This window comes from Pyxicephalus adspersus, chromosome 5 (genome assembly GCF_032062135.1).
Source record: "Pyxicephalus adspersus chromosome 5, UCB_Pads_2.0, whole genome shotgun sequence".
NCBI classification, from domain to species: Eukaryota; Metazoa; Chordata; class Amphibia; order Anura; family Pyxicephalidae; genus Pyxicephalus; species Pyxicephalus adspersus.
The window spans coordinates 43360969-43382107 of record NC_092862.1 but is presented as its reverse complement, the minus strand read 5'-3'; the positions used below and the strand labels follow the sequence as shown (position 1 = coordinate 43382107).

At 40.0% G+C, this 21139-nt stretch overlaps 1 protein-coding gene across 1 annotated transcript in view; it reads right to left on the bottom strand.

The window, feature by feature from the left end:
* Positions 1-2470, bottom strand: part of KCTD1 (potassium channel tetramerization domain containing 1) — a 68483-nt gene extending 66013 nt beyond the window's left edge. The window contains exon 1 of the mRNA XM_072411289.1: positions 2335-2470. Coding sequence (XP_072267390.1) covers positions 2335-2343 — 9 coding nt within the window. The 5' untranslated portion in view covers positions 2344-2470. The remainder of the gene's footprint in view (positions 1-2334) is intronic.
* Positions 2471-21139: the final 18669 nt, after the last annotated feature.

Here is a 21139-nt window from a genome sequence, read left to right as displayed (position 1 = left end):
GTTGTGGACAAATTAGTGACCTCATGATGCCAGTTCTGAGCCAGAGTCCAGAGACACAACCCCCCCACTTTCCTGAGCCTGAGATCCCTATAGGGGACATGGTCTGCGGCTCTGACCAGTGCATCCTTCTGAATCCAATTGGGGGAGCACTGGCCAGAGCCGCAGACTACCAAAATTTTCTGACGGACCACCAGTGGTCCACAACGCTGGTATGGGACAATAATATTTTATCATATCATAGGTGAAATCCTGCTCAGGTGTACTAACCCTAAGAGCCTGTCTCCATTCCACACTTCTAAAGAGTTACTATTTATTGAACCCCATACACCTTGTGATGCCACATGTTGCACCCCATTTATGTGTGATAACTGCATTCAGCAGATCATTCAAAAGACCAGTCTGCCATATGCATCACATTGCAACGATCATAAAAATACAAGTGTTAGTAAAATGCACCGTGGAAGTGAGCCCTAAGTGTGTGTTTTGTATGGATCAGAGAGCAGGACCAGAACCAGGGTTCTTCTAGAGCTTGCTAGGGGTTCCTTAAGCAATTTGTGGCTCTCAGGTCAGATTAAGTGACATCAATGATCTTTTCAGCTATCTACAAGGGTGACATTCTTCCCACTGGCCAGCAATGTAAGAGGCATTCTTCCTACTGACCACACTAATGTACTGGGAGCTGTGGATATAGTGATTATAGAATGAGGTTCTCTGAGACTTTAAAGTTATTTCAGGGGTTCCCCTCATGTAAAAGTGTTAGGAATCCCTGGTATAGACATTATAGGACAAAATCAGTTTGATCATAAGTGGAAATCTGCCTGTGTGTAATAGGTGTAGATCAGATAGATGGCACTGTTACCACCATGATAAGGGGGATCTTCACACTGAATTATTTTTTAGCCGGGGTTCCCCTCCATTTATTTTAAATGTTCCCCTGGTGTGAAAGTGCTGATCCAGTTTGGTGAGGATGGTACACAGGACAATCAGATCCTACACATGGGCATTGTGTGATATGGGTGATTTCATCATGATATAATAGAAGCAATGAAATAACACCGTGCTGGTCTTTGCAGTGCAAGGTCCCAGGTTCAAATCTCAGCCAGGACACATGGAGTTTGTGTGGGTTTCCTCCGAGTACGCCAGTTTCCTCCCACATTCTAAAAACATGCGGTTAGGTTAATTGGCTATCCCCCTAAAAAGAAAAAAATTGACCTTAGACTGTATTAAAAGATATATGACTATGGTAGGGACATTAGATTGTAAGCTCCTTTGAGGGACATCCAGTGACATGACCATGACTTTGTACAGCGCTGCGTAATATGATGGCGCTTCATAAAAACTGTAATAATATTAATAATAATATTTATTGTACAGCGCTGTGTAATATGATGGCGCTATATAAAAACTGTGTAATATTAATAATATTAATAATATTTATTGTACAGCGCTGTGTAATATGATGGCGCTATATAAATACTATTTAATATCGTTGTTTAATGTACAGCGCTGCGTAATATGTTGGTGCTATATAAATCCTGTTTGATAATAATAATACCATAAAGATCATACAATACATCCAGCTGTAATGATTGCCTGACATCATACAACATGTTCTCAGCTGATTGTAGTAAAGTCCCAGCCTGCTGCCATTCTCCATCCACACAGCCATCACTTTGATGTATCTCCCAGCAGACAGGCGCACAGCGCCCCCTGCAGTCCCCAGGCTGGCACTACACCCGCACGCTCTCCCGGCCCCGCCGGTGCTGTCTGCGCTAATCTGCACGCTCGGCGCATTAACCCTTTCCAGCAGCCGCTGCACCTGATCGGCCGTGCATGGAGACCATTCCTGCAGCCTGCAGCTTCCAGCACGGCCTCATCACACCGCAAGTCCCTCCATACCCCCCGGCACAATCTGCAGCAACACAATGGCGCCCATCAGAGAAAGAGATGACAAGCTGGAGGTGAGATGGGAGGGAAAAAGAAGAAAGAAGCAGGCAGCAAAACTAGTGAGAGTTGCTGAGATCGGAGCGCACATGGATGTGATCAGCCAGTGACATCCCCAGCTCTGTGCCACACCAATCAGGGCCGATCACATCTCAGCACCGGACTTCCATCCCACCATTGCTGTAGAGCAGTCACCCCCGACCGACCCCCCAAGGCGCACCGTCCTCTCATTCTAACACACACACACCGATCGCTTTATTCCTTGTGTGTGAATCAAGGAAGTGGTGACGATGAAAGGAAAAAAAAATTAAGCAGGAACCTGGCACATGCGTAAAAGCAAGTTGCGCCCTAAAGTCCCCAGCCATAGCAAATAATAGCATCAGATCTTACCTGAAACATGAAAAGACAAAGTCTGTCTTGTAACTTCCCCCTTCTCTTCTTTTTGTTTCTCTTCCTCCTGATTTCTTGCAGCGATCTGCTCTGCTCGCTACACCAGAGAGAAATGCAATAGCTTGGCTAAGGTAGAGAGAACAAAATACAGAGAATAGTTGCTCCAGGGCTTTGAAACCCCTCAAGGCAAGGATCAGGATACAATTAGCTCATGCCTCTACCTCCAGTCTAAATCAATCTCTAGAATAAAAAAAATCAAATCATCCTGTGTGCCCAGCAATCCCCCTTCCCTTTATTATATGACAATATGACATGATATAGAAATGTATCTTTCTTGTTATTATTTATCATCTATTCTTCCTGTTTGCTTTCCTCTCTGTGTAGGGGGACACACAGGCTTTGCTCCAGCCTCCAACTTGCTTATTACTCTCCTCTTGCACAGAAAAGCTGATTTTAATCGTTGTGATTAGTTTTGATGTAAGGTTTCCCCGGGCGATTTCTGCAAATGGATGGAGTGTTTCTTGCCAGAAGAGAGAAAAGCAGCAGATGATGATAATTATAAGGATTGTTGGTCGCTTCTTTTTATTTGTATTTAGATGTGTGCCGCTCTCTTCACTTCGCCAAAAGTTGACCTGACATTGTCGCTGGGCTGAGGTCATGCGACTTGTTGATAAGGATCACCTCTCATCAACGCATGTGCCACGCAAAGGCAACAGCACATTTCATGTTATAGATAGATATTTTTCTATATATATATCATTTTTTTTTTATTATTCCTTCGGCGATGGCTCCCGGTGACGTGTAGAAAAATAAGCACAAGGAGGCCGATTTACCCCAATCAAGTCTGAGTTGATGCCTCAGGCTAAAGCACAAACTCATTTCAAATGTTCAACCATGCAGAATTACAAAGGAGATTGAAGAAGTTCCGTGCGTTCTGTCCTGATTATTTTTTGTACATCAAGAATATTGGGGGGTACATGAAAATCAGCATCGGTACAGATTACAGTGACATTTTCACAATGAGTCTGATTTATTAAAGCTTTCCAAGACTGGGGAACATAGACCAGGCTGGACGATCGACGTCATGATGACTTTTTTATATTGAGACCTCCCCATGTTCTGCTGAATTTACTGCAAGCTTGTGATATCCAGGAGAGGCCATCTAGGCATGTAACACAACTGGCTTTGTATAGAACATGCTATAGTTATGGCCAAGATGGATAGGTTCATATAGGAGCAGACAACTGGACGTGGCTTTCTGTAGTCTTGTATGGATGCTCAATATCTTGCTCATTGCATTCATTTCAGGTGGCAATGGGAACTTATGAATGCTAGACAAACACTGCTCATTATTTGTCCTGCTGCTTGCACCCTATGGTATAAAGAAAGATAGCCAATGGGTGATGTTAGTGGTCAGTTGTGACCTAGCATGGTGGCGGTATATTGGATGACATATAATTGGTCTTCTGTGCTAGATTTTCATCCAAGACTACAAACAATTACCTTCCACAGTGGAATTTTGGCATATGCATGGAGCCTAAATATAGGCAAATGGACATTCAGTACACTTGAGATCAACTGAGGTTGGTAATATTCCACCCAGAAAGGTCAGGGAGTAATGAAAAATCTCCACTTGGCAAGAGGAATGTAAAGCTGAGAAGGGTTCAGCCACCCCCTGATTATTAAAGCCTTTTTATTGGATTTTGTGTCCATTTTGCCCCAGACTTCCTCTAAGGATGAGGTCAGTAGACGTAGTAGGCGGTAAGAGGTCAATTCACCATTGCTTACAGCTCAAGGATTCCGTAGCAAACTCAGGAGGAGTCCAAGGGTTTCATAGAACTCTGGTTAGGAAACATTGTTCTAAACAATGTCTTGAACCAGTCTGAGTTTCCGGTCTGTGTAGACATTTGGGCGACCTATAAAAGTCAATCTTTGCTTTTTTGTATCAATAGCAATTGGATGACGTAGTGACTACATCTATTACTGCACTATGTCTACTGAAGGCAACCCCTGGCCAGCCATCCTCATGGAGATTACACAATGTTCTAAACCAGGGGTCAGCAACCTTTACTATCAAAAGAGCCATTTTGCCTCCTCTTCCACTAAAGAAAAATAGTCTGGAGCCGCAAAATATAACACAGTTTATAAACTTTTAAAAGTTTTAATATTTTTTTAATTTTACCTGTTACAACAAGTGTGCATGTGTAGGCCTACTTTGAAATAAATTAAACACTGAACTATGCCCCTAGAAGCCTCCAGCTTCTAACGTATCATCCTGTTACATTAAAAGCTGGAGGCTTCTAACGTAACAGGGTAGATTTTTTTGATGGGCAGAGTTCTTTATGTTCTGATGATGCCTTAGCGATGAAATTTTAAGGGTGTCCCTCATTTGCAGCTTTAATTTTGTTCACCTGTACCCCCCAATCTTGAGTATTTGGGGTTTGGGTGCTAGAAGCCTCCAGCAATGTGTAACAGGGTAGATTATTTTGATGGGCAGAGTTCTTTATTTTCTGACGATGCCTTAGCGATTCAATTGTAGGGGGTGTTAGCCATAAGTGTCCCCCACTTGCACCTCTATTTTGGTCACCTGTACCGCCTCCCCCCGTTCCAGAGAAATTGGGGTTCAGATGCTAGATGCTTCCAGCAATGTGTAACAGGGTAGATTTTTTTGATAGGCAGAGGAGTTTTTATGAATTTTTAGGAGGTGTTAGCCACAGGTGTCCCGTACTTGCACCTCAAATTTTTTTCACCTGTACCCCCGTTTCCAGATAAATTGGGGTTTAGGTGCTAGAAGCCTCCAACAATGTGTAACAGGGTAGGGTTTTTTTGATGGGTGGAGTTTTTAGGAGGTGTTGGCCACAGGTGTCTCCCACTTGCACCTCTAGTTTTGTTCACCTGTACCCCCTTCCTGTTCCAGAGAAATTGGGGTTCAGGTGCCTCCAGCAATGTGTAACGGTAGATTTTTTTGATGGGCAGAGTTCTTTATGTTCTGATGATAGCCTAACAATTAAATTTTAGGGGGTGTTAGTCACAGGTGTGTCCCCCACTTGCACCTACATTTTTGGTTTTGTACATCTCCCCATTCCAGAGGAATTGGGGTTTCAAAGGAGGGGGATGTCATTGTACACACCCATTTGTACACGCCCACTGTAGATTTTCACTGGTAGATTTTTTTCATTAGAACACCGGATAGGGAATCCCCCTCCTCCGCAGTGTCTTGGGAGGAAGGGGATCCCCCATCAGAGATCTCCCCACGGCAGCCGAAGGGAGCCACAACAAGGAGGCTGAAGAGCCGCAGGTTGCAGACCCCTGTTCTAAACTAATTCTTCTTAATAGTCACCATTAGGTCCCATTGCTTGACCAGGAGACTTGATGAAAAAACAGCAGCTTTTGCATACAATTTGGAGACAGTTTTCATAGGTACCACAAACAGACGACTGCTGCCTGACAAGTGTCAAAGGGAGAAGAAATGGAGGGAGATCTCATCATTGACTGGTCTTTAAAAACCACACTTAGCAGCCATTTGAAAACCATTCCTATTCAAGTCTATGGAGGCGGTTAATGGGACAACCAGCCATGAGATCTACATGAAGTATCTCAAAACTGCAAATCAGGTTCATTTAGGGTCTCATATATCATCCTCCACTAATACACTCAGTGCCTGGTATACTATAGGAAAAATGGTATAAAGAACAATGCCCTGGGTGGGAGAGGCTGCCCACCACTTGTTGAAAGAGTCCATCATTTGGATTTCTTGAAGTCTTCAGATACCATTAACTTTGACGTTATGTTGAGGGATGGACACAACGCAGGTTGAAGAGCATGACCTGTCAGTCACTGGTACTAAAAAGGCCCCACAAAGTATATTGTGACAGCACAATGACAGTACATTTTGTGCTTGATTTTTTAAATCTTTCCAAAACATAAGACAATAGACTATTATGAGTAAATCTAGGTGATCCAACAAACCTGCAAAAGATTTTTTAAAAGTCATTTATTATTAGTTGGTAAATGTTTCTAGTCTTGTACCAGATCAATTTCAGGTTTGCTGGATCACCCAAGATCTCCTATGATAGTCTACATAGTCTACAGAGCTTTATTAAATTGTGTGCTTTGGGTTTAAGAATGAATACAGAATAAGTAGATGAGGGCAGTGCTACACTTTGTTGCATTCAGTAAAAGTTAAAAAGTTCCATAGTATTCCAACATCCAATGATGCACTTGTCAATCATGGTATGTTAGTGGGACAAGTTTTATTCATGTAGTATTCATACAGTTTCTGTATTGAGTTACATGATACTGAATTTCCTTTGTATGGGAGGAAGGTATTCCAGGGCAAACAAAGCTTTAAAGTTTTACACAAGATAATTTTATGTTGATGGTATTACAATAGTAGTCTGAAGTATATCTGATTATATCAGTCGTGCTGATACTTAGTCTGAAGTTAGTTTATTCTAGGACACTAATGTTGGTGAAGGATCCATATTTAAAGATCGCTCAGCAAGTGAAAAAGAAATTGCAAATTATCAGAGCATTAAATTGCAGCTCCTGCTGTAGTTTCCTTGAGTTTTCATTTAAAGTTCAAAGCGCACCTTCTAGAGGGTAGATCATTAATATGCTAATTCAAGATAAGTGCATTTTTAATGTAATGAAGATATTTTCTGGAGGAAAGTGCAGGAAAAAAGGTAAGTTATAAGCACGTCCTTACTGCAAAAGGTGATCCTTGCTAACAATGTAAGTAATTCAAATCATTTTGGAAAAACTGGGCAGTATAGAAATAATTATTAATCGGTGTTTTGCACATACAGTTTTCACTACTCTAATAAAGTTTTTTTGTAAGCCTTAAATAAAAAAAATCTAGTTTCCTAAAGCACTTTGTATAATTAACAAACACCATTTTTTGGTTTGTCACCAAAACTGTTTTTTTTGCGTTGTTACATATCAGCACTACTGGCAGTGGCCAGTTTTCTGTCTATATACATGTACTACTCCATTGCATTTCTTAAGGAAGAGTTCCTGATAGTGATTGTGTTTTCTATTTAAAGACATGGTAACAATGCAAATGAACAATTTGGAGGCAACAGAAAGTACAATTCCTATTGCAGGAGTAATTTACAGTTTCCACCAGGTGCTCGAGTTTCATGGTGACAAAGAAGGAAAACAGTAAGGGGACTGGGGTGGATCAGAAGGTATTTGCTTATAAAGTTAAAAATAAAATATTAAAATAAAAATAGAAATTACATCCCTAATGAACACTTGCATCCCCATACAAACCAGCCCATAGCCTCTTATCACCTCCATTCTACTATTAGCAAAAAAAAAAAACCTTTCCATTGAGAATCTCATAGCCGGTGAAGCTGGACTGGCTCCACAACTTACCTCCTAGTAAAGCTGGGAAATTATGAATGTTAATGACCAACTTGCTGCACTTGAAAGACATTTTGTGCAGCCAAATGAAAGATTTGGGCAATAAACAAATCACATTAGGGGTAAAAGGACTTGATGACTTGATGGCTTCACTGATTCCGGTACAGGCCTGCTTGTAGTTTTGTGGTTCCCAGTGAAAGTTTTGCATTCAAAAGTTAAAGTGTACCTAAATTTAGAAATTTCACTTTACATGAAAGGGTAGACAACCCTTTTATGTAGAGTAAAAATTCATTTTTTTAATTTTTTAAGTGCAACACCCCTTTAAAAAAAAAAAGGGTGTAGCACCGCCCCCCAATGGGAGCGCAAAGCCTTCCGGGATACCTACGTCACGCATCGCGGGAGGCTTATGGGCATGCGCAAAAGGAGCCTTTTCGTGCAAAAAAAAAAACTGCCGAACTTACCCATGCGCAGTGAGATCAGCAAGCTTTTTTCCAACCTACGTCATCCAATCTCGCGTCTGGGTCGGGTAACATAGGATGAAGAACTCGGGGGCGGATGCCGGGACGACACAGGACACCCCCGGTTGGATCGGACTGCCCTGTGTAATTGAAGGTAAGTGTATTTTTTGGGGGCTGTTTTCAGTTTAGTTCTTCTTTAGGCATGGATGTGGCTGTTTTATACTTTCTATTTTCATAGTACAGATACTCCCCGGATAAAGGACATCCGACATACAGACAGACGCCTCCTAGATACCAACAAACAGCTTGAAGGGGCCGAGCTGATGTTGTGGGTGATCTCAGGGGGGTGAGCTCTTTCTGCAAGCTCTTGTAACTCTTTAATGACCAAATCTCTACAGTTGTTTCTTTTTGCATATCAAAGCACAGCTTGCTTCAGAAGTTGATAAATGTCTAGGCTCCATAAAGATTTGTTATTTGCTTTGTTTGTGATTAGCTCACAGTGAGGATTTTTTACAGTAACTGACACCACACTGCCTAATAATATGTTGAGACAAACATCTGTCCTAATTGCATTTATTAAAATAATGTACTTGTTCTGACTTACATACAAATTCAACCTAAGAACAAACCTACAGTCCTTATCTTGTATGTAACCCGGGGACTACCTGTGTATTATAGAATTGTTATGAAGTGTTCCCTGCGTATGATACACACACACTTAACAGGGATAATGGGTGTTTTAGGACACACTGTGGTTTTTCCATATCAAAACTTCAAACATTTTTTTCTGTAAAATATAAAAAACAACAAATATGTATTAAATTACAAACAAGAAATCTATAATCTATCACAGACCAATAAACCAAAATAATGTATAAAAGACATGCGTGGACAAAGCATGTCAGAAAGTTCATCTAAAAGTCCACAGATATCAACGTTATGAGACAGTGGAGTAACATTAGCTGATCATAGAGGTGTGGATCCATTTATTTTAAAAGTGCCCAGTGTGAAATTGTATTACATGTTTCATGGTCCGCTTCATCAGATTCTTTAACTTATTGCAGTCTCATATTAATATACATATGAATGTCATAAAGTGACAACATGGATGCCATTCCCTTTCTGGCCTTACTGAAGGATGGGTCATATGATCTTCATGTTCCAGTAAAGTGACCCATACAGCCACAGTGCCCTACGTGAGGTGTGGTCCATGTAGTTCACATTTACCTGTTGACATGACCTGTGCTCATCAATGTATCTGGTGCCATAAGTATGTGCATGGCAGTGTACCAGACTGAGTGTCCCAGCCCTTGTCATAGGATCTCATATACAGTATCTCAGTTGTGTTCCTGGCAAAAGGTCATTTGTGCTCAGCAATATTCCTGATGTAGAGTCTAACATGAACTTGGCAGAACTCCAGGGAAAAGCTTGTTTGAATTCAATGTTCCTGGTGTAGAGTCTAATATATATTTAGAAGTAATGCTGTGAGAAGGTCTCTTGAGCTCAAGCAATGTCTCTGGTGTAGGGTCTCACATACACTTAGCAGAGGTCCTGGAAGAAGACCCTTTCTTCTTAGCAATATATCTGGTGTCGTATCTCACATACTCCTAGCAATGTTTTGGGAGAAGGCCATTTTGGGCAGCACAGTGGCTCAAGGTTAGCACTCTGGCCTTTGCAGCGCTAGGTCCCAGGTTTGAATCTCGGCCAGGACAATATCTGCATGGGGTTTGCAGGTTCTCCCCGTGTCTGAGTGGGTTTCCTCTGGGTACTCCAGTTTCCTCCCACATGCCAAAAACATGCAGTGAGGTTAAATGGCTTCCCCCTAAAAAAGGAAAAAAAATTGATGTTGGACTACATTAATGACATATGACTATGGTAGGGACATTAGACTGTGAGCCCCTTTGGGGGACAGTTAGTGACATGACTATGGACTTTGTACAGTGCTGTGTAATATGATGGCGCTATATAAATACGGTGTAATAATATTAAAAACAAGGTCCATTGTGTTCAGGAATGTTCCTATGGTAGGATCTGACATGCACTTGGCAGTGTTCATGGAGCAGGTCTTTGGTACTCGGCAATGGCCCAGACAGAGGGTTTCACATACACTCACAAGTGTTCCAGGGAGATGGTTCCTGGTGTTCTGCATTGTTGTCCAACTCTGTGATGGAACTAATATTCACTTGTGCTGTAAGCAGCTGGTAAGAGCTTATTACTGAGATCTGTGCCTAATCTTTTATACACAAGGGCCTAATTGCCAGCCACATAGTATTGCCCGGAATCAGGAGCTTAAAATTAGTATTTTTGAAGGGAAGAGGGTGCCAGTATGCTGGGTATGCTGGGTAATATCAATACCTCCTGGCTGATTTGGTTTTGCTAGTTCAGGGGTCCTTACTCTGCTGTAATAGAGTGGTGGAATTCCCCCACTGGTATTGTCCAGGCTGAAGAATGCAGGGAATCGGTCTAAGTCTACCTAACATGCATACAAAACATCAGACTGTATTTTTTCTGATGGCATTCTCTCTACATATTACCATCTTACAGGTTTGTTTGCAGGGAATATTTTACCATTGTCTGGTAAAAGGTGCAGTTAGAGTAAATGTGGTGACCTTTCTCTAAAAGGCATTGTCTACTTTCATAACATAGACTGGCTTTACATGTCAGTATATTTCCACGGCAGTTTTGTTGTGTGAGCCATTAAACAGGGAGCAGAATTCCCTCTGGGTATTGCTATAAGAGAAACAGCAGATGGCTAAGCCCTGAGGCAGATTCCCTTTCTGTTACTCACCCTTTGGAATTAACTGAGATATACAGAACAATTTCTCACTGGCATTCACTTCTGCAGAATGTATACAGCTCTGAAACACAGTAACACATAGAATGAATGTACAATCACATGCAGGTACATACACACATGTATTTTATTATGCAGCTATGATATGCTGTCATGACACCATTTTTTGTTGTGAAAGCAAAGATATGAACGCTTTTGTGTTTGATTCAGTGTTTGAGCAAAGTTCTTTGGTGTAGGATCAATATTGTCCTGGTGGGTTAAAAAAGAAGGGTTACCTGTGTCTGTATTCCCCTAAAGGAAGTAAATGCAGTCCCATAGAGCTCATTATGAAAAATGTAGCAGCCCTGCTATTGTGTAATGCACAGCACAATCTATGCCATTCAGATTTTTTCACAGATGGCGAAAAAACAGTTGATTCATGCTATCTAGATAATTCACTACAGCAGAAATTCAAAATGTGAAAAAAAAAGCTCAGCTTGCACGCACATTTATGCCAGATTCATACCAACATTCATCACACATGGAAAATGTGTGAGAAGTAAAGGGATCAAAGGGATTAGAGTTACTTGGAGGGTGATTGCTGGTCTTTTACTGATGCAGCCAAATAGGTTGTCATGCAGTGGCAGGTATGGCTGTCATACATTACCTGCCAATTTAGCCATGAAATCATTGAATATAAATTGCATTTAGAATCCTGAAGATGACATGGACAACATAAAAAATAAGATTTTTTTGAACATTTTGCACAATGAAAAAAGATAGAACATGATCATGCCACAAAATTTACCTTCAGCTTGGACTACATGAAATATTATGCTAAATGTTCTCTATACATTTGGAAACGCTTACAGTATTCACCTAAATCAAAGTAAGCAATTTTAGTACAGAAAAAGATTCTCCACATCTCTGCACTCTTGCACAGATGTGGAGAATATTTTTCTGTACTAAAATTGGATATTAGCTCGAGGTAAGTTACACTTGATTTACTAAAATTTTCACATAAAAGAGAGGTCAGATACACTAAAAAAATGGCGTCCTTGAAAAAGTGAGAAAATGTTAGTAAATAAGGTTTAATGGAAAAATAAAAGTTTGCACATGAGAACGTGCCACAATGAGTTGTACAAGGTCTTTGAACTAAGCTGTGTTAGTGCTGTCATCTCACTGGAAACAATGTGAAATGTGTTCCATTCTACAAATGTGTTCTGTTGTAGTTTGTTTTGAGTTTTTGGGTATTAAAGGCAGGCTAACATACAGATTCCCATCACAAAAGTACTTTACCTTTTATGTAATATGTTGTATATGCCTTATATTATTTTACAGCAGAAACACATTTGTAATCTTGCCATAATGTGCTAGTATCCACAGAATATTTGCACATTATGGCACATCTACCTTTCACAGTGCTCACCTTAAGTAATGCAATCAAAGTGAGCGTTACTGGGGGATGTTACGTCTGCCTTATGCATTGGTGGTGGACAAATAAGATTGCTGTCATAGATCTCTGCAGACCCAGGGGATCTGTGCTCTCTTCCGTGTCACCCACCTTTTACTCCTCCCCAGCCACCAGTATCTCAGCCCAGGAATCCTAATCATGTGGCTCCCTAGGAGCTGCCCCTTTACCCCAAAGGACTAGAATATTCCGCTGGTGGAAGTGTGAACTAGAATATTCCGCTGCATCTGCTGGTGGAAGTGGGAACACCACTTGAGCTGTTGCTGCTCCAGCACTCCCTCTAGTGGTGGGTTCTGATACCTGCTGGTCACATGATCTCAAATGTTGCCTCAACAAGGAGTCCTTCTAGGCTCTGCTTACAGGTTTCTGTCTACATTTCCTGATTCTAACTGATTCTTGGTATACTGACCCCAGCTCGGACCTGACTATTTTCGATCGCAGCCTGTCCTGACTTTGACTTATCCAACTAATCTTCTGCCTTTGGCACTTGTAGTGTGCGTCCTACTCAGTCAGCAGTTACCAGCCCCTGCATTTACAATTAAAGTGTTATACTATTATACACCACAGATTCAGAAGTGCTGTCTCACACCCAAAGTGGAAAAAAGTGGGCAAATTAACTGGTTTCCCAAGATCTCCATGTAACTAGGAAGACAATTCAGATGAGAACAAAAATCTTAACATTTACTAAATAGAGGGAACGCCCATTGTGCACTGCAGATTCCAGACTGTTTACTGCTGCTGCTGTCACTACATTTCTGCACTATTTTGACATCTGAGTTAATAATTGAGGTAGTACCTCCATTGTGTCACTAAAGGATGACAGTTAATTTTGGGTAAAACCAGAAAAAGTACAAAAGCATAGAGCAGAATTCAGACAGAGTCAGACAGGTTTGAAGTAAAAGCAGACAACAGGCAACAAAATCCAAAAATAGCAAAAGATCTGAAAAGGCAGCAGGTAAAAGCAAAATATGTGCATAGTTCAAGTCATAATAATCAAGATCATTCTAATCGTTGTTGCCAAATACAATGCAAATACCTTTGATCCGGCCCAGGATTAACACACTGACTTTAATTTAAGCATTCTCAAGGAAGGGTAGGTGCGTGTGCTGCATTTTGATATAAGCAGCACAGCAGATTTATTACTATTATTACTATTAATAAAGCTCTCCAAGGCTGGATAGGATACACTTTCATCTGTGAAGCTGGCTAATCCAGCTAACATAGAATGGATCTGGTCCAAGATTCAAAAAATTTGCTAGCAAATAGCAAATGACTTTGGAGAAATTCATTCCAGGCTTCCCTGGTTACCCAGCTTCACTGATGAAAGTGTATCCTCTCCAGCCTTGGAAAGCTTTAATAAATTAGGTCTAGTGTATCGCAGTGATCAAGCAAGCATAAACCCAGGGCAGACATGGCAACATTTTTAATTATCGGCTTGAACCCATTCATGGTCCGAGGTCATTGATACCTAAATGCCCTAACCAAATTTATCAGCTTTGGTATTGAAGGCAACCTAACCATTGGTGTAATTAAGACCTATGAGCACTCAATGTGGCATTTGGACCTGGGCCCTTCTTCTGCCACAACTCTGTACCCTACATACATGCAGCACAGCTCCCACTTTGGTGACTGACCATTGCCCTTTAGTAACAGATCCCCCCTTTAGTTGCAGCTCATCCCTAATTATCAGCTTTCCTTGCTGCAAGAAATCTTAATTTGCTTTAAATGCAGGTATGCACAAATTGATTTGTCCATCTTTCTGTGTACTTTATTGCCTATGCCATGGGGGTGTAGTTCTCTGTAACACGTATGTAATTATCAGATACTTTTTTACTCTCTATACTTGGTTTGGTAATAAGCCCTGCTATTGTATACGGTTCCTAACATGATATAACAGGTTTTGTCATCCTCAGCTGAAATGAAGTGCTCCAGGCATTATCAGGTAGGAGTTGAGGCCACCCCTGTAGCACATTTTGCATTGGGGCTGCGGTACTTAAACAAGCATAGACAACATTGCATTGTCAATATGTATTGTTAAAAACGTAGACATCAAGACATGAATGCTCCCTGCCTGTTCAATGTATAAATAATAAATGTTCATGATGTTAAATAAAGATCACACTTTTGTTTCAGTGGATACTTTGTTGTTGATTACTTTATTAGTACTCAGTGTAACTATATATTTTTAAGGTGTCTTCATATAGAGCGTTCACAAAGTTTACCCTGCAGCAAACTTTGGAAATTTAGTAACCAATGTCTAGATAAAGAAACATTATATGGCACCTTTATGTGGCTGAGCACCAGAAAAGGCTGTAAACTCTGAGGCACAATGTAGGATTTAACATATAAATAGGCACCTGTGGAAACCCTGTGGATATTTATAAAACAGGGAATCTAACGATCCCTCAAACATTCCCTGATGGGAATCAATTACTGCCATTCAAACACATGGACCTGAAAGATTCCCACAGGGAATGTCAGATTCCCTGTTTTATAAACAGAGCCCTGTGTGGCACTTTTGCAAAAACCTGGGCACATGAACAGGCTGTGGACTTTGAAACAAAATACAGAATGTACCCTAAGGCAAACACTAGAAATGGCAGCTGAGGTCCAGGTATGGAAATGTTGCAACATGTTGTACCTTTAAAGTACTGGTGTTTATAGGCATGAGGAGTGGCAGGAACTGGTAATGGTAGCAGGTATGTTTTGGTATCTATGTTGGTGGGAAGGCATGATGACTATTAAAGATTTAGTTTGTAGCATCAGTAGGAGGTGTTTCGCCCTCATTGTTAATTTACGACTGGTTCACTTTGTTGGAAGGGAGGTGGTCCAAACTGTCAGGAAAAAGGTAAGTCCATCTTCCCACACAGCAAAATGGCTGCAGAGCAAGCTAGAAGCTCTATCACATACTATGTAAGCTCCTGCCAGTGGTCCAGCCTGGAAACCCAATAGTCCATGGATCTGTGTGTGTCACCTGTGTTCCTCCTTTCAGGAATCAGAGGGGATCCACCACCACGAGGGAGTATAGAAAACAAGTTCTTAGGCAGCATCTTCTCAAAATGTTGCTTTTTGGGCTTCTGGTGACAGTAGACTGGCTTTTTTTGCCCTTTTATCAGATATCTAATAGGGTAGTCACCAAATAGTTATCCTTTTCTTTGATAACCTATATCTTAGGGTCATTTCATTTGTGCATAAAGACTCCATTTCTGATTCTTTCACAATCTTATCCCAGCCATGTACAACTCCTAAGCTTTAAGAGGCTCCCCTAACACACGCATTAAAGCCTGTGCCATTTCTATATAATTTTGTCAGGCCATGGAGTGTTTACTTCAGAAGGAACAAGAGAAAGACTGTATCACTTATCTCTACTTTTTTGTGGTTCACCAATTTGACCTCCATCTAGAATGCACCCCAGAGCCTGTCCTTTTACCATATTAGCAAAGTTATCCACAGATGGTATACTATTGCTTGTACAGCCTGTTCAGCCGGACTATCCTTGAATACCGGTGCTTGGGGGTTTTAGAGGTGAGGTAGTTTGGTTGGTGCTTAATTTCTGTTTCAGAGAGAACACTCTCTGGGTATGACTGTCTAACGTTGGCACAGCTCTTTCTGGTTTGATAAGGGACATGCTGGAAATCAGGATACCTTATGAAAAAATCTCTGACATACAAGACTGACAACATGTCACAGAAAAGGTACATATGTGACTTTTCCGCAGTGAAATATGTCCATCAGATCAGTTCCATTGTCATAAACAACATTGCCTGGCCAATTTTGGAGTGAGGTCAGCTTCTTCTCGGCCTGGAGATTGGAGCAGCTTTGGCCCGGTGTTGCTTAGGTCCCCCAACATAGCATAGCCTGGGATGTTACAAATGCTCTGGAGTGCGTTGCTGAACTACTGGTTCAGAGGAATTTGCAATGAGGAAGAAGAGGACCTAAATATCACTATCAGACAAAGCACATGGCGGCACTATCTGCTTAAATGATGTTCACCATTGTGCATCGTTTCCAGATACCAGAAGACTGTGGGGTGGATGTAAGAGAATACTGCAGAGGTGCACTTCATGTGATATTCCCTCCCTGTCAATAGGGGCTGCAAAATGTTTTGAATGTGGAAAGAAAGGAATGAATTGATGGAGGTTAAGGATTACAGACATTGTGGTGCCAATTTGTCTCATTGGGGTGCTCTCACCATTTAAGCCAGTACTTTTATAATGGCTGATCTGTGTCATTCAGAGGCTGAAAAACACAATGATTTCAGCACCAGATTTATTAAAACCCCAAATTTAGAGGACTGAGTAGATTGTGAACCAAAAGTGAATGAATTTGCAGGTCATCAACTCTTAAACGAACTGACCAAATATACCAAGCAGACGTTGTGAACAAGGCCCCCTAACAAATAACATATAGCTGCTTATACAGGATGCAACCCTCTTCATTCTGCATTTTATTTATTTTATGTTTTTAATTTTGGGGGTGATGATACCTTTACAAATCTACCAGTTTTTTAGATTTGTGTTAGGCATCTTATTAAGGATAATTTATTAATAACATGTCATAGAGCACTGTATGTGTGTGTTTATGTTTATATATATATATATATATATATATTTATTTATTTAATGATTGAACTATACATAAATGACTAAACTACTGAATATTAATGAATGTTTTGTAAGGCTCTGGCCGTGAGATGAAATTGATATATGCATTAGCACAAAATGGCCTCTGGAAGATGGAAATGACTCTGGACAAAAATGTAATCACCAGTTGCTGAATACAAATGCAGTAAATAAAGTTTGCATGCATTCATATTCATAAAAAGGTGAAAATAGGTATAAAATATATGTTTTTCATAGTAGATATCAATTCTAACATCTGTGTATTTTTTGTATTTATAATATATAGTTTTTTTGTAAAAACAAGCAAAAATAGTTTGCAAGACAAATTTTGTAGGTCAACTGTATTCACCAATAACTCTTGAAATTGTTATTAGAATAATGCACACTTTCATGCAGGGACACACAGTACGCCCAATGTAAAGCAATCTTAATTGTGCTGCTCTTCTATTAACCAATAGTTCAGCTTGTTGTAGAATCAATGTCAATCAAGTTCGGCCTTCCCACAACTATCCTACCACCTCTACAAAAAACTATTTAGGTATCATTTACGGGTAAAGCAAGGGGATACCATAGGAGAGAATGTCAACTATAAGACCCGATAAACCCGGGTAGTGCCAAACTTTAAATGAACAATAAATTATTGATATTCTTCCAGCTACTATATTCTTGAATCATAAAATCATTTTTACTAGATATCAAATCACCGTCATACGCAGTCAACCCATTAAATAAACACATTTTGCTTTTAAGAACAATTTACACCATGATCCAAATCTGAATTGTAAGTTCTCCTATATATTTCTTCCTACTTTTCACAAGTTTGGAAACATTGTTAAAATATCCAGTGAGTTTATATTCCAATATTTGTTATTTTGTTCTTCTCATAGCCCATTTCTCAAAATCCCCTGAGGAAGCCTGTTTGGGTGAAATGCGTCAGGAGAGGTGATGTGCATTGTGCTTTCATTCGCATTTAATGTTGTACAAGTAACAATAGGTCTCAGGTTTTGCAAAAAACTTCAAATTGCACTCTTGGTAACACTTTATGCATGATAATATATGATTTAATTTGATCAGTTTACAATTGAGTGCCCATTAAAAAAGCCTTCTTTTCTTGTCTTCCTTTCTTCTTTTTCTACAAAATTTATTGAGGTATCATAGTAATTTGTTTATCTTGAAATGAAATCTAATTGGTTGCTTTTAGTAACAACTCCATTTTGTGTGCATTTTATGCATATTTCTTGTGCGCATTGTATACAATTGAATATAGACAGGTCCAAATTTAAACCCCTTGACTCTAGTATAAACCCAGGGCACAAAATGCATCTTTCACTACTATATAGTGTTGGTCGAATATCTCACTATTCAATTCGACAGCTATTCGATCGAATAGGGGGATATTGTTCAGGTGAATTCGAACACCATTAAAGTCAATGGGGGGAAAATTCAGGTTATTTTTCAGGACTGTGTAGAACTGCAAGAGCAATCAGGGGAGCAGAGCCTACAGCTCCACTCCCCTGATTGCTCTTGCAGCCCTAGCGTAACTATATTATGTGTTTTTGGATAGAGATTCTCTATCCAAGAACACAGAAGTCCCACAGGATCCTCAGGCATCTAGAGGCTAAATGAAGACAAGTCTCCCCATTCATTCACCTCTAGTGCTCTGTGATTGGCTGTGATTTTTAACATATTTTTTACACACGAATTTGCAAAGTCGAATACCGCGTTTTTCGGGTCTGGTCTTTCTGAATTCGAACACCAACACTTCTACTAACATTCAAAAGAATAATTAAAAGAAATGCCAATAAAATGTATGTGAATAAATACATCCATGGTGTGGTATTTTTAACTCAAGTCACATCGGCTCAAACCGCATAGTATTGTTCCCTTTTTACAGATTATTGTCACTTGCTCTTAAATGATCTTTTATACCAGGGGTTGGCAAACTCTGGCCTTTAGGCCAGATACGGCCTAGCCGGTGGTTCGTTCCGGCCTTACACCCCCTGGCCGTTCTGGCCTAATGCCGGGATCTGCCAGGGGGCATTAGGAACTACTGGAGCCGGAGCCGCCGGAGCTCCAGTGCCGCCTCCTTGCTGTTGCTCCTCTATTTACTTCAGCCGACGTTGATACTTTTGCCGCTGCAGTAAATAGGGAAAGCTCCCGGAAGGGAAATCCCTCTCCTTCGCAATGCTTATGGAGGAGAGGGATTTCACTTCAGGGGGGTTCCCTGGTGGGGGGCAGAGCCATTAAGGTGAGACTCAGAGTCCAGCCTAGTGTGCTCCCGCCCACCCCTAAAATGGCCTAGTGGCCATAAAAGTTTGCCAACCCCTGTTATACGTTATTTTTGACTACTATATGCACCTTGGTCCTCATGAAAAGTGTTACAAAACGTTGGGGCCTCATTTATTAAACCTCATAGGTCTGGATAAAATAGAATATCATGGGAGAACCTGGGTGATTCAGCAAACCTGGAATATCCAAACTTAGATTTCTTAAATATAATTTGCTATTATTTGTCAAATGTTTTCAGATCCGGGCAAGATCCATTTGAGGTTTGCTGGATCACTGATTCACTGATAAAAAAGTACCTTCTCCAGTCTTGGAGAGATTTAATAAACCAGGCTTGTTGGTATCTGATGTTAAGCCAGAGACAAATGCAGTTCCATAAATTGCCACTAGGTGTCACACAAATATAAACTGAATTTATTTTTGGACAGCATTTTAAAGGCGAAAAAAAATCTTGGTTTATACACAAGTATATACAGTATACAATGTATATTGTTTTAAATAAAAATGCCAATTTTATTGTTGGGTTGAATGATAAGTTGTAAAGAAGGAAAAATTTAAAGGAAAGCTCAATAACGCTCCAGTGACCCAATTGTAATCTGTAGCTTTGAATACATGCATGTCCTGGAAGCCAAATATTGCCAAAATCATTCAATCAGATTTCACATTTATTTTACCCTATTTTAACATTTCAGACTTTGAATAATGTGGTTTCTATTATGGACCAGTATATTGGTTTTTACAAATACATTGGTAAAATTGGTTGCTACATTTTTTTTTGAACTTTTATATATCTATAACTTTTAATTACTGGACATTCAGGACCAGATTTGCAGTGGAGTTTCCGGTGTTGGTATTTTTAGGCACAGAACATAAAACTGTTAGAATTGAGGTCTAACATGTTCACTTTTTTAGGTAAGTATTATTTTATCAACAATCTAAATGCTTATGTAATTGTTCAGGGGTAAAACAATGTTGGGTTGGTTTGTTGAAAAACTGTCATGATGATTTTAATTTTATCATTTTATTTTTTCATGTTACAAGTTTTAAAATGGTGATTTCTATTACTTTACATTCAATTGTGATTTTAATTCATTGGGAACAAACTTTAAGGAAAAATGGCATTTTCCAGTACCTAATCAGAACTAGTAATGTGTAATCACGAAAAAATGAATAAAACACTTTAACTTTATTTGCTATATCCACAATTAAAAGTTAACCACTAAGAAATTCTCCACATGTGTTGAATACTAAGATAATAGACAATGCATGTCTGTTAGTATGTGTAGTATCCAGGGTCAGTTAACACAGCTCATGCAAGCCTTGGATGCTGCATGCGCTGACATCAGACACAGGCTGATACAGAGGATTGCTTAGTGGTTATTTGTTTTAAACACCTTCCGCCTTCATTGCAGTCTCATACTATTGTTTGGGACCATAAATCACACACTAAAACACTTTAAAACTACCATAAAAGATAATTTATCACTTTGCCTGTTCAGAAAAAGGTGGCTATTTTCTTATCCATCCACAACTGATTATTTTTTCCATGGTCCTCTTCTGCCTTTCTTCTCCATCAGAGCTGGAAGATCAAATTCTTTGTGAGCTCAATGTCAGACTGTTGAAGCTTGCATGTGGGTTATGATCTCCCATCTGTAATGTGTGATATGTGTTGTGGCCTGTTGATTTGCCACTGAATCCAGAATTGTGAATCCTTAGTAAATGGTTGCAGGGGTATTTCCCAAAATCTCCAATGGAGCAAAAAAATGATGAGCTTAGGTTACTGACAATGTATATATGTGTGCAGAGTATACTTGTTCCAGGAGAACCT